General features: G+C 31.4%; 2 protein-coding genes across 2 annotated transcripts; one reads left to right on the forward strand and one right to left on the reverse strand.

Annotated features, from left to right (window-relative positions):
- Positions 1 to 5,144: 5,144 nt before the first annotated feature.
- Positions 5,145 to 8,591, forward strand: LOC125055545 (pro-resilin-like). The gene is made up of 7 exons (XM_047658008.1): positions 5,145 to 5,205; positions 5,499 to 5,557; positions 5,898 to 5,969; positions 6,362 to 6,603; positions 6,708 to 6,826; positions 7,267 to 7,401; positions 7,914 to 8,591. The coding sequence occupies exons 1-7, from the start codon at positions 5,200 to 5,202 to the stop codon at positions 8,040 to 8,042; spliced, it is 762 nt and encodes a 253-aa protein (XP_047513964.1). The 5' UTR covers positions 5,145 to 5,199; the 3' UTR covers positions 8,043 to 8,591.
- Positions 8,585 to 11,041, reverse strand: LOC125055546 (pro-resilin-like). Its single transcript, XM_047658009.1, has 5 exons — positions 10,971 to 11,041; positions 10,336 to 10,397; positions 10,236 to 10,254; positions 9,359 to 9,490; positions 8,585 to 8,818 (listed from the first exon to the last, which is right to left on the reverse strand). The coding sequence occupies exons 1-5, from the start codon at positions 10,974 to 10,976 to the stop codon at positions 8,756 to 8,758; spliced, it is 282 nt and encodes a 93-aa protein (XP_047513965.1). The 5' UTR covers positions 10,977 to 11,041; the 3' UTR covers positions 8,585 to 8,755.
- Positions 11,042 to 15,132: the final 4,091 nt, after the last annotated feature.

A 15,132-nucleotide genomic window follows, 5' to 3' on the forward strand; every position in this document is an offset into this window, starting at 1 on the left:
AAGTGAAATAATTATAAAGTTACGCAAATTTTGATATAATTGCCCCAAACAATGATAAATTAGTGATGGGAGAATATAATCGACAATTTGTGACATTTAATATCAAATATAGGTTAATTATTGTCATTTAAAATACCGGAATAAAGGGAATTAAAAAATTTTTTATGTATTTTTAATTTTGTGTTATTTACCGGGAGTATTGTAATTTAATATGTCATTTCACAAACATAAATAAAAATTAGACAATATAGCATTTACATTAACAGCAATATGGTATGGTGGTGTTATAAGTTTTGTTTTCGACTATGAAATTTCTACGTCTTTTATGGATCATTCCAAGAACCAGAATACTGTACCAACCCAAATCAATAATATTTCAGGGAATCGACCCTCCAAGGTTCTTTCATCTGAGATCACGAACTATAATTGAGAGCTTTCATGAATATGGCAGGAACATATTATATGAAATTCTTATTGTTAAAAGCAGTGTCAGATTGAAGCAAACATCGACAATTGTCTCTCATCACTACAATTATACTGCACCAATTTGACAATCTGTAATCGTAATCGCTAGATTCAGAGCAAGGTCTTCACTTAACCCCACTATGTAGTAACTGTACTATTTATGGTTTTGCTATTTCGTAGAATTTGCAACGTGTAAATCACATACATTCTATTTCGTTTACTATTGAATTGATTTCTTCAATCAAATTGGAACTTTGCAGTTATCAATTTCTAGACAAGTTCTCATCTAGTATGAATGTACATTCTTGTACTGAGGTTTCCGATTCCAAGAAGGCCTTACGACGGTTTTGCACACTCGCTAAGACACCACGACAACCAAGAGCGAGCGTGTACAGTTGAACAGATTTAAGAATTTGTTAATAGCCCGGTCATTTTAGACATTTGAAATAAAGAAAATTCCGACAAAGCCAAATATTCGTAGAGAAGTTGTGTGTTGTGAGTGTTGAAGTTGAATATGAAGAGTATGAGTCAGATTAAAGTAATAAAAAAAAGTTAGAACGACAGTTAGACTCAGTAACCCATATCAATAATCTTCATACTATTAAATAATTATTGTTCCTGATACCACGTTAAAAAAAAACGCGCCGAGTACACTACCTCACAGGTGGTGTGGAAATGTGTGCATATTATGTAGAACATGATTCTTACAAGCGCAATATCTGGGAAATAGTGAGTCTTAGAGAAAAAATCATAGGGACCATTTTTATAGAGAATTTCAAGATCTACAACTTTGCCCCGAGGTACTTTTTCGATAAAACTTACCGTTTTCGAGGAAAATCCAAAAAACCTAAAATTTTGACCTTGGGCCCCGAATAAGTCCCTAAGCTCACATGGGACTGATGGGGACTTTTGACACTTTATTCCTTGTGGGTAACCTAAGGTCTCTACGAAGATTTGGCTTTGTCGGAATTTTCTTTATTTGATGACTATTTTTATGTCTAAAATGACCGGGCTATTAAGTATCGCACGCTTTTGTTTATACGAGTATTCTAGAAAAAGCTACATAGATACTCGTAAAACTTTTTAAAGATAAATAAACCGGAACAGACAATGTTTCACTATCACACATCATTTGATAACTATTTTGTTATGGCTATCAAATTCTCTATGAGGTTCCGGAACCTAGTGAGGGTAATATTATTATTATAATTAATACAGACCGTTACCTACACCTTACAAAACCAGAGCCAAAGGATGGGAAATATTCCCAACTTATTTTGCATACTTGGACGATGACTAAGTATATTAAAATTAAAAATATAATTTATTAATTTATAATTATTTCTGTATACAATTTTAAGTGTGTGTATATTTTGTAAAGATGGATTAACGTTTCAAGGAATTAATGAGCTTAATTATTGATTATTATTACGAATAAGAGGGATGAACATTAAAATATGCTGTTATCGATGTAAATCTATTTAATTGTGTTTTCAGTGCCGCCAAGTCATCAGTTTGTAGAGCTTTTATCTAATTCCCCTTATTCTTCAAAGAATGGGGACTTAGGAATGTGTCTATAAGTTGCTATCATTGCGACTTAATTCTTTTCGATAACGAATCTAATGAAATTAGGACAAGATCTGTATCATATGTCTTGTTTTTATGATTTTATGGGGCTTAAATAATTTCAGTTATAGGCGATTAAAATGCCTTTCCAATACAAAGTAACACGAGATCCTTCAACGTAACATCTCATATTGGTTTGATTTGCAATCGATAAATACGCAAATTATAATATGATATCAGATCGGAATGCATTGATCGCACGCGCACATTTTGTAATTCAAAATGTAAATTTACATATTGCGTAGTTTTCCTTAGATTGTTTTGAATTAAAAGTAAGGTTTTCATGATAGAATATAAAAAAACTATTTCTTGACTTTGTCTTGGATAGACTTTGCAAAGGATAGAGAAATATGGAGTGGTCTGGAGGTCTGAAAAAAGGAATTACTAAGATTATTTTAGATTCATTAAATTAAAAGCAGTGTTGGTCTAGTGGCTTCAGCGTGCGACTCTCATCCCTGAGGTCGTAGCTTCGAACCCCGGCTGTGGACTTTCTTTCTATGTGCGTGTTTAACATTCGCTCGAACGGTGAAGGAAAACATCGTCAGGAAACGGGCTTACCTTAGATCCAAAAAGTCGATGGATGTGTCAGGCACAGGAGGCACCTACATGGCTATTAGGTTTACAAATGATCATGATACCGAAATCTCAGGCTCAGCCTTAAACTCCGCCACTGATTTAAATTTTATTTGTAGTAGTTAAGGAATAAATATTATATTTATGAATTTCATTGACTTCTGGCTTGCCTGTACCCGAAATACACACTTTTAAGCTAATTTAGATAAGTGTGGAAGAAATTCGACTTATTTTGAAATGGAAGTATACCTACCACCTGAGGTGGTTATTCAGTGCTTAATCGTTGCATAGGATATGAGTTGATTCTCCATGTAATGGTGTTTCTGAAGATGTAGAACAGAAGGCAAACGGGCAAGGTGTTCTGATGTTAAATATCCCCATGTAACTTGTGAGTGAGCCTATGGACGCTCTCAATGTCAGAGGGATCGCGTGCGTTGGCGGCCTTTTAAGAATTGGTATGCTCTTTTCTTGAGAACCCTAAGTATATTAAATAACTTTAAGAATATACGAAATCAAAATCGTAAACACTATCTGTTCAAATTAAAAAATTTACTTTAAAAAATGTTCGTAAAACATGTCTTTACTAAAATCTTAATATATATAAATCTCGTGTCACAATGTTTGTCCTCAATGGACTCCTAAACTACCGAACCGATATCAATCAAATTTGCACACCGTGTGTAGTTTGATCCAACTTAAAAGATAGGATAGTTTAAATTCAATTTAATATTTAAATTAAATTTGTTTATTATTTGATACAATTCTAACAGATGGCGCTGTATTAAAAGTACCAACGTTTTACATAAGCTATCTACTACCTTTCACATAAGTCCTCCTAACGTTTCCCTTGAATAGTTTACTTATGTAATATAACAAAAACGAAAGAGAGAGATATCAACAACAAAAAAATCCCTTTCGGTTTGTTCGATTTGAATTCTTCCTGAAATAAACGTTTAAGAATATCACCTATTTCATTATTTCTATCTTAAAGCCTCAAGGATTTGTCTTAAGAAGCAATTAATATGAAATCTTAATACTGCAATATTTGAAGGCTAATAGTGAATCGTGTAAGAGCAACGCCGCGGGCGACCGCTAGTCATCAATAAATTATATGTTGTTGGTTTCAAGTAAAGCCAACTGGAGCACGCCTCACCATTTTGGGATTTTGCGATTGTATGACGAACTGTCGTGTTTATGCTCTACACTAGTGTTTCCCAACATGGCGTCCACGCCCTACAGGGGAGCAATTTGATTGTAAAGTAATTTGATTGTAATGTAATTCGAAAAATTATTAAAATTATTTGAATTGCTTTTTTTCATTATATGTATTTGAAATTATACTTACTGTGTTACGGTAACAATTTCCTATTGATTTCTTTAAAACCTATCATTTATGTTTCTTAAGTGAACAATTATTCAATGTTTTTTTTATTAAAATTGATGTGTTACATAAAATTTTTGAAAGCATGGAACAAAGAAGGTTGGGAAACACTGCTCTACACTATATTCTGGCGTGAATGGACATACGAAATATATTGGTAACTAGTTTATATTGTATGTAATATTATGTTAGAAGCAGACGCAATATCAATAATCTTTTCACTTTCACCAACATTTTTCGAAAATTTTTCACGAATTTTCGAGTAGGATTTTAATTATAAAAACCGCTTACAAACGAAATTATAATTATGCTACTGTTATTTTTAATCCCAACTAATTTTTGCGTGTCCTTTGAGTGCTTGTAATGTATACTAAAGCACATAAGTAAGCCTAAAGACTCACTTAAGTAGGTAAAGTATTATTATATTTCAAAGTTAAAATTTAATCTATGCGGAAAAAAATATTAATAAATGCATCAGAAAAAAATGAATAAATAAAATAAAGATATATTCATTGTAAGTACGCATTACATTGATATTTGGGAACCCTTTTAAGTAAAAATACCTGTTTCAGTTATGATATACTGTAACATTAACCACGATTATAGGTGCATACCACAAATCGATAACTAATTAGACATAGATAATATAAACTCAATTTTATGGCTACGTTTACAAGTAGAGCATCTTTCACTTTTACAAGGAGATGCGCTCACGCATACATAAACACGGCTATGTATAACACGATTGATTTAGTATATAAATGTTTGGAATCTTCACTGACCATCATTCGAGTACCATCCTTGTTTAGATAAACTAATAGTTCCTTTACATAAGGTAAGTTCAAATGCAACACTGAGTTCTTAAAAAGCATGCACATTTAACGTGTAATTTGAATCCATTTTTAATTATTTCATACGTTATATAAAATATAAGTTAGTTCTTAGGCTTTTTGTATAGCAGGGCAAGTTAGTTTTATATAAACTGTTCTTTTTTTAAATATTGTCATTGTTTTTTTTAATATAACTCAAAATTAGCGTAAAAACTGCGAGTTGTTGTTGCTTTTGTGAAAATAAAAAGTAAAAATATTATATTATTTTACCAGTAATACTTAGTAACATTTATTTTGCAGAAAGCTGACGAAAGTGAAGACAAAATGAAGGTAAGAACTTGCTTCACCTAATTTAATTCTGAATCTTCAAGTGCTTGATTAGTTCAAAAGATTCTCCGCGATAAAAAGTACGATTTGTACCGCACAAGACTTAACATATTATGTAAAACGTACTTACAATATTTTTAATCTACATAGTAATAATAATTAAAAATTAATAAATACAATAAAATTATTTTTATGCTGGCAGCATTTCCTCACTGTTTTGCGATACTTATTCGTTGAGGAAAGCACCATCTTTGTTGTTCAACAAGTTATATTTATATTTAATATAATTTTTTCAGTTATTTGCAGTCCTTCTTCTTGCTGTGTCGGCTATAGCCGAGCCACCAGTTAACAATAGGTAACATTCTTATCTTTATTTTACTTACTGGATAGTATTTACTTAGCATAATAAAATAAGTAATTTTTCACCTTGGTTTAGGTTATTCATATGATATGAAAATACGCTCATTGACTCGAAAAAAATTCGGGTCATATTTTTGACTTGATTTTTATTAATATTTATTTATTAAGTTGAAACGCCAATTCGAGGGTTTGCAGACTTAACAATAATATAAGAAAGAGAATGCGTGTAGGGTGTGGGTGTGTGTTTGTGTGTAACTGTGTGAAGCCTGTTTGTATAAGTCGGATTGATTAAGTGACATTAATTGTTTAATATAAAATACCTTCAAACATTTCAGATACCTACCTCCTTCTCAATCTTATGGAGTACCAGGCTTTGGTGGACAGCGACAGACGGATGCTATTATCAGGTACTTTTAAAATATATGCAAATATTCTACGTTGTACTTCCCTAAATCAAAATAATTTTTTGTTTAACTCATATTTAAATAGATATTTATAACTACGTAAAGTAAAACCTAATCTTAATTAATTTAGTAAGGTAGTATGTAACTACATTACTAAATTTTACGACATTGTGTGGCAAAATATGCGATGTTTAGATTATACCGCCATAATACTTATGTACCATATTCTTGCAAATCAATTATTATTATTACCATTGTAAATTTCACCTTCTAAGGAAAAGAAAACTTTTTGTCCTTTTAACGAATGTTATCTGCCTTCAAAACTATATTCCAAAAAGAAAAAGCCTCATTATTTTACTCAGTACTGCCATAATAAAACGTTCTTGTATCTCCAGAAGTCGCCCATCATCGTCATACAATGCCCCACGAAGACCTTCAACTGAATATGGGACCCCAAGTCAAGCACTCTCGACACAATATGGACCACCATCCCAGCCCTCAAACCAGTACCTATCGCCTAATGCAAGACTAACTCAGCCCTCATCACAATATGGGGCTCCTAGCCAAGGTTTTGGTACCGACATCACGTATGCTACACCCTCGCAAGAGTATGGTGCACCCGGTCTTGGATCCAGAGGTATATTGCCACAATCCATTCAACTTTAGTAAATGATAAACAACAAATGTCAAACTAAAAAAATCATATTATAAATTCACTGTTACTATTTATTGTCGTTTTAGGCAGCAACCGTTTCTCTCAAAACGGCTTTGATTCAAACTCTGGATACAACAGGGCTCAAAACAGACAATATCTACCTCCTAACCAGAACGGATACGGCTCTGATGATGGTAGTAATGGCGTAAGTAAATAGCATTAAATTATTTTAAACTTTTTAACGCTCAAAAAGTCAAATATATAATATACCGTATACTTATACTTACATATTTATTATTTTTTATATTATGTAAACAATTATTCATTAAGAATCGAACCTGGGACTAAGCGGCCCAGTGTTATGATATTTTTATTGGCAAGTAAAGAACAATACTACCATAACGTTGGAAGCAAAATAAATATTACCGATGTAGCCGGAGCGTAGGTATGTCGCGAGACGCGTAACATTCATAAACAGACGCATAACACCATATTTAGTAAACTAGTTTATTGGAATTAATATAATGTATCTTGTTTTTTGGAAAAATTTGAGAGATAAAAAAATCCCTGGACACAATGGCATGTAGAGTATTAATAATAATAATAAAAAAACATTGGAAGTAAATATATAATGTTTCTCTTCAGGAGCCAGCCAACTACAGCTTTGAATACATGGTGAAAGACGAGCCATCCGGAAATGATTTTGGTCACCGTGAGTCCAGGCAGGGCGACAGGGCTGAGGGATTGTACTACGTGCTACTCCCAGATGGCAGAAAACAGGTTAGTATAACTTAACAGTGCCTACAACTTATCTGTGGAACGTCAATTATAGGAGCTACGGCAGGCCTAAAGGTCTAGATACCAGGCCATAAACTCCAAAAAAAAAAAAAGGAGCTACGACAGCCATATTGAAATGTCTTTCGATTGTCAGTATGGACAAAACGAAACTGTTATTGACCATAACACGAAGAATCACGTAACAACAGGCGTGACTAACGCCAAACAAATTTCCTCAAAAATGGTCATAAATAACATTTTCGTTTTGACTGTCGAAAAGTGATTTGTCACAAGTCAAACAATTATAAAATAATACTTTGTTTTATTTAGATTCAATAAAGTATAATGGTTAATGATTAGAGTAGGCTTCAACCTCGCATTCTAAATAAAGCTTTTAATTAAATAACGCATAGGTACATGATTTTAAAAACGGTCCACATTAATTCATTCCTTACATTTCTCAAAAGAAATTGTATTCTTTGCGTCCGTAATCTCGAATATTGCAATTATTTCAGACTGTCGAATACGAAGCTGACCAGAATGGGTACAGGCCAAAGATTTCTTACCAAGACGTTGGTGTAGGCGCTGGAGGCTACAACAGAAATGCCCAAGGCGGTTACTCAGGTGGTGGTTATCAGTATTAAATGGTAGCAAAGACCTGATAATAGATCTCCATCTCTCTAAAGACAGTTCTTGTACATTGGTAATTAAGAAATTATTTCTAAAATTTACTAAATGGCAACAACTTCTGTTATAAATTGCCTTTTTCACGGATCTTCTAATTTTTATATATCTTCAAGACTTAACATATTCGTAAATTCTATTATTTTCATAATCTATTATTACTACGCATGTAATTATTATCTATACTTATACCACCAATTAATAAATAAAATAATCGGATACTGATGTAAGTAAAGTACAAATTTTAAGTAGATTACGACGACATAGGCTATGTTAATGGATTGCGACTATTTATTTAGTTTTAATTATGATATACCAAACTAAATATGGCGAAATGTATTGGTCTTATCTGTGGAATAGACTTGTTTATGCCTAAAGTATAATCACAGAGTAGAACAAAATACACTTTGCTTTTATTTAGTCTGTGTATGTTGTCATTAGGCCAGTATTGCCAAATTAATTTAAGGCTTGTACAGATATTTTTTTAATAAAAGACGCTTTATAAAATATTTGTTTTCTTCTATATTTATTACAAAAACAATCATAACCTTTCTTCATTCACAAGTTTTGAAATCTATAACGAACATTCATATATGTGTAAATTTTACGCTAAATTTTAATTCATTTAACAATATGTATAAAAATAAGTAATTCATTTAAAATGTAAAAAAAATCAAGGATTCAAATATGTAACTGTAGGCCTGTATCCATTTTCATCAGCAACATAATCGACTTTCTGTAAAAAAAACATGTGTGAAAGAACTATAATTATCAAAGAATAAACAGGCATTATTACTATTCATGTAAATGTTAATTGGAGTTTAGGAGCTTCTTCATCTGAAGTACACCACAAGATTTAAAATAATCGAACAAAAATAATTAAGACCTGCCAATGAACATATATTTTCTGAGTCTATCGACATAAGCCGTCGTAAGTGAATCAACAGGTAACATTATAATAAAATTTTCATTTTATGTTTTGCTATCCCCGCACTTAGTTTCGCCTTAATATGATATTTTACTTAGCCTATCTATTTAGAAGCTACATGCCAACATATGGAACATTTTGCTATGCTACCACATAGAAATAGTTACGTAGGTATTTCGGAATAAAAATCTAACTACTAAGTAAATCTATTATTTCTTTCCAATTTCTCTCCATAAAACCTTACTCAGAGTTCAATAAAAAATACTCGAATTGGTCTAGCCGATTTCAAGTTTTGTAATTAGCAAGATATTTTGGGATTCAATTTTATTAATACAGATTATGTATTACCTGAACACGCCCATCAGGCAACAACACGTAGTACATCCCAGTCACTTGGTTGCCTATTCTCATCTCACGGTGTCCAAAGTTATTTCCAACTGGCTGCTCTTTTACGAAATACTTGAACATGTAGTCATTGTCCTAGAAAAAAATTACAGTGTTGCTCCTTAACGCTTAAGTACATTTTTTTCACTTGCAACACCAATACAATTGTCGTGTGCAAAAGCTGTAAACGTGGTTACAGGGGCCTCATAGCCTAGCGGTCTTATTAAGTGGCAGCTAGGTGAGGGGTACCGGGTTCGATTCCCGGTTCGAGTGCCAGTTTTAATTAAAATTTGTTCTCGGCCTTTGGGAGCATTGTGCGGTACCGGGCGAGTGCCTAAACCGTACATGGAGGACACGGTCGAATTTCTAAAGACAAGCACGAATTATAAAAAATCCTATACATGACGCTGGCTAATGCACAAATCGTGCCAGAGCCATAAAAAAACGTGGTTACTACGTTGTTAAGAACTTAACGTCGAATTAATATTTGAAGACGAGAAAAGAAACAAATAAGTTCGTCGCAGTATAAACTCTCCGAGCCTTTCTTACAAATTGTTTTCATGAAAAGAGACAAAGACAGAGAGAAATATAAAAATTCACTAAATTTTATTACCAACTTATTTTTTTATATAAGACAGCAATTTCGATATTTTTAGTAAACATCTGGCAAAGGTATTATTAAATGTATAAATGTATTAATACTATTGATTCCAGCCAATTTTTTTTTCCACGGAAACGTACTCTGGGCATCATTAAATTATCTGAACTATATCCACGAATACATCTTCCTTTTTTCAAGACATTAACATGTTATTTAAGCTTTTAAATATAATTAACTTACCCCGGATCCTTGTTGGTTACTGTAAAACGAAAAAGTATTTTTAAATTTCGTATAAATTGTTTATTTTTTTATTATTGTTGTATTAATTTAAATAACTTACGTATTGTATGCCAAGGGCGACGCGTACACAGACACCACTAGTAAGGTACAGATAATAAGGAACTGTAAAAAAATATAAGATTTATAATCGAGACCTTCGATACCTACCTATTTGAAAACATAAAAAAAATCCTGAACCAAAAAATAGTTGAAGCCTATTGGCAATGTCGATCTTCAGCGTACGACTCTCATCCCTAAGTTCGTAGGTTTGATTCCCGGCTGAGTACCAATTCTATCTATATGCGCATTTAAGATTCGCTCGAACGGTGAAGGAAAACATCGTGAGGAAACCGGCTTGCCTTTGAGTTTATACCCAAAAAGTCGACGGCGTGCGTCAGGCACAGGAGGCTGATCACCTACTTGACTATTTTTATTTATGGCTATTGTATTTTGTCTCAACTTGATATCGCAGTAAGTTAAGTGTACAACGTTATCACATAATTATATATAAATGTACGCCCTGAAAATACTGAAATTAAAAATACATAGTCGAATACTCGTCTAATTAAGTGATTACAAGAAAGAAATGTTTAACAACTTTAATAACTTAGCTTACTTAACTCGCCGTTAGCTGTGAGGCTGTCTCGCTTATTCATTTAAAATGTTTCTATGTACTTACGAACAATAGTCACTTACCTTCATTTTCACTTATATTAAACAAATTATTTATGTATTAATTTAAGTTAATAAAATTATTACATTTAACGTTTACTGAACGATTTATACTAACTTATTTCTCAGTTCATAAGTAATATAGTAGTCACTTATCACTCAAAGAATAACCGCAATAATCTACACTTGCGAGCAATTAATTAGATCAGTAGAGTTGCTAAAGATTTCCAAAATAATTATATTTTTAAATCATATTTAGGTCATGTAATATATATGTAAATTATATCTATGTCGATACTAACCGGCAAAGATGGGACACCGGTTTCCTCACAAAACACAGGATTCAGAGAATCAGTTATATAATGAGAAAGAACTACATAGAAAATTGGTAAAAATCCATTAGAAACTATATCTACTGGTTTTTTATCGATGTTTTTATTACGACCATGTATTTAAGTATTATTTGGTTTCGATAATCTACTTGTATTTCGATAATTATTTATAGACATCTCAAATGACGAATTGTAAATTAAAATGCCACGTGTTTTTATTATCGAAGAAACAAATTTAAAAAATTAAATTGATTATTTTGTATTAATTTTCGACACTTTTAATGACAATTACATTCCTAACATATCTTCCTTTTACCCTCTAAGTCTAGGAAATCTGAAGTTTTAGATTTGTATAAATATGAACACAAGTATTAAAAAATAGTTTTCCAAAGAAGTTTCACTTCTGACATGAGTACTTTGTACGCACGCACTTTTTTTAAGAATAAGACTTAATGTTAGATACTAAGTGTTTAAATGGAATTTAATTTTCCTGCTATCGTACTAATTTTAATGTATGGCAGTGTACAAGCAAAATCACTCCAGTTTCCTGTTTGTCACCAGATGATTTTAATGACGACTTGTCCTTTGTATGTCAAGGAATTCGAGGAAAATAATACACACATTTTCAAAAGAATTTTTGTAATAAAGTAAATTTTAACAAGAAATTTTGTTTAGTTTTTTAGGTCGAAACAAACAAAATAAGTTTTTCTATGAAAAGCTATACTTATATTGACTAGATTCTTATTGGGACAAGTTTATTGATATCAGGGCCGAAACCTGTCGGTATTAATTCATATTTCAATATACAATATAGAACTATTTCATAGAATTTTTTTTAACAGCTATAAAACCTATTTTTAGATTTAATTTACATTATTTAGAGTATACGGACGAAACTGTCTCGTATCTGAATCTTACCCTTAATAATAATACAGCGATAGATAGACCATTGAGAGAATAACTCTTTTTTTGGCTTTATAATATATGTTACAACTTATTATGTATTTAAATAAGTTTTTTTTATTGTATTCTAAATTAAAACTTATAATTCTAATGCACATGCTTTTGTAGTTCACTCCAGGATAAACACATTATCTTTTACGTCTAATTAACTTAACCAAACGTTTCCTGTTGTTTTTCTATATACTATTTTAATGGATATATATGTGTAATAAGATGTGAGCGCTTGCCCTAAAAAACCCGTCCTAATTTCACAATATCATTCATCAAAATGTGTACAAAAAATGAAATAAAGACTAAATAAATGAAATTATTAAGAATGTGTGTACAACTTTAAACAATAACTAAGGTAAGGTAAGGAACTAAACTTTTATCATTTTAAATGAGTAGGTTTTTGAAGGGTTTCTTATTTTTATCCATTTTTTGGTTGTTAAAATATGAATAATGAAATAATAAGTACAAAAACACAATCTGTATAAATAAAAATGAATCGAAAAATATGTTGCTAAGCGCAAAACTCGAAGACGGCTGGTCCAATTCGAGTATTACTTATTTATTTTTTGAACGGTGAGGTTTTTATGGAGAGAAAAATATTCAATAATTTATGTTTATATATTTTAAATAATGTTCTTAAAACCAATGAGAAACAAATAATAGTCTTAAACCAATAAGATAATCTTAAATACGAAACACTATTTCGACACTAACCTAACCTTAAAATTCATACTTAATAGAGTTTTCGTATAAACGAATACATATTCCAAAACATAATTAAGACACAATTTTGCATCATTACATTCTTTTTCAATTAGGAAACTGTTAAGAGCTTAACGCATAATACAAAAATTAAAAACATTATAAGTAGCGGCACGAAACTCTAGCGCTGACCGTTATTGCGCAGAAGTAAAAAATAAGGTACCTGAGGGGGGCTAGCGGAATGAAGAGCGTCGATTGGCTCTCCAGTCGCATTTTGTCCCCCGCGCGACAGTACACATGCGCAGCAATCCCCTCCACGTATCGGCCAGCGCTAGACTTACGTGCCGCTAGTTATACCATCCGCCAGTCCGCCATATTGACATCCCAATTTCAGTGTTGGTACACAATAAAAAACATACATGTGCAATTTATCGTAAAGGATAACTGTACAAATCAGGTGAGTATAAAAAGCTAAATGAAGTAAGACATTTTTAAATGCTTAACTTAATTTCCCAATTATTGTATGTGTTAATTGGCAACACTGAGTCACAATTCACGTGAAGATTGTGTGATTATTTTGGTTACTAGTGTTGTATTAATAAAATTCTGCCATTCTAATATTATTCACATGATTCTTAGGTGCTTATAAATTAAAACCTATGTCTAAGCAGTATTTTGACTTTTCCAATTATAATTAGAAATTTCTAACTTTTTAATTATTTCAGTTTTCTATTAATCCATTTAATTATTATTATTACTATGTAGATTAAGAATATAGTTAATACTCTATATATATTGACACATATATTTTTTTTTAATATAAAAAGATTTTGAGTTAGAAGACTGTCATATTCTAATAGCCCAAATCACAATCACGTCTAATCCTGTCAAATGAAGGTTTTGTGATGTTTAAGAATAGGGTCTAAAATCTTATGAGTAGAACAAACCATCATATTAATCTCACTCGAATGGTTTGTTGATATCACTGCGATCACTGGGACGCTCCTACACTTGTTTAATGACAAATTGCAATTATTTTAAACTAATCTCACGTGATCAATTAATTAGTTTTAATCTCATTTCCTTATAAAACGCGGACTATCTACCTAACTTACGTGACCTATCTAAGTATCGTGTTTTTCTGCATTAAAATATACGATGAAAAACTAATACGTCATTCAATAGAATTATCATGTTTATGTGTTATTTGAATTGATGTTTGTACTCGCTTAAAGACAATAAAAAGTATCTCTAGCCCGCATTTTATAAGGCGATATAGTGAACTTATTTTTTAGTCGCGCCTACTCTAATCTCACTTTGAAATATATTACAATTTGTAGACTTAGGAATACTCCGTTTGCATATGTTGATGGCGCCAATTGAAAATTAACTGTATTACCTATTAATACGGTTTATAATCGCGAACGCACAAATGAAATAGGAACGTAGAGGTTACAAAATGTAAACTTTTCTCCTCAATGAATTTTAAATACGCGTAATGCGTAATGCTTAATTTTGACTATGGTCGCTTACTTGGAAGTTTACTTAAAATTAAGGTAAACAATTACGGTAATATTATTTTATTATGATCTTCATATTCCGAAGCAATCTTTATAGGAAGTTGGAATCTGAAACGCATGCATACAATTTGTTTAGTTTATTCCAAATGTAGAGCGCTCAGTTTTCCTATCATAATATATTTATGATAGGAATAATAATTTTTGGCAATAATTACAATTATTTTTATAATATACAAAACAAAATATAACTTTACGTTAACTATTCGATTTTACACATTACGACAAAGTTTGCTTCAGATATTTGAATAAAAATATACAATTTTATAGAGTACAGTGTTAGACACAGAGATTCGTGTCGAAACTTAGCGCAAACTTATGTTTGTCAAAACATATTTTTGGCATACGAGAGTTTTCAATGGACTACGCATTAAGTATCGTCATTGAATCTTGCCATTATAATGTGAACTATATACACGAATCCTTATTTTTAAGTACATTGAAATTATTGTATTCCAATTACAATTGAACATTTTTCGCTATAAAATCCAATTACATATAACATACTTTATGATAATTTAACTATCATTTGTGTCAGACTGACAGTGGCAGTGACATGAATGTTTTGACATTAATTGAAAGCAGTTTGAAAGTCCAGTACTCAATTAATAAAGTAAATTA

The sequence above is a fragment of the Pieris napi genome, chromosome 13 (assembly GCF_905475465.1).
Source record: "Pieris napi chromosome 13, ilPieNapi1.2, whole genome shotgun sequence".
Lineage (NCBI taxonomy): Eukaryota > Metazoa > Arthropoda > Insecta > Lepidoptera > Pieridae > Pieris > Pieris napi.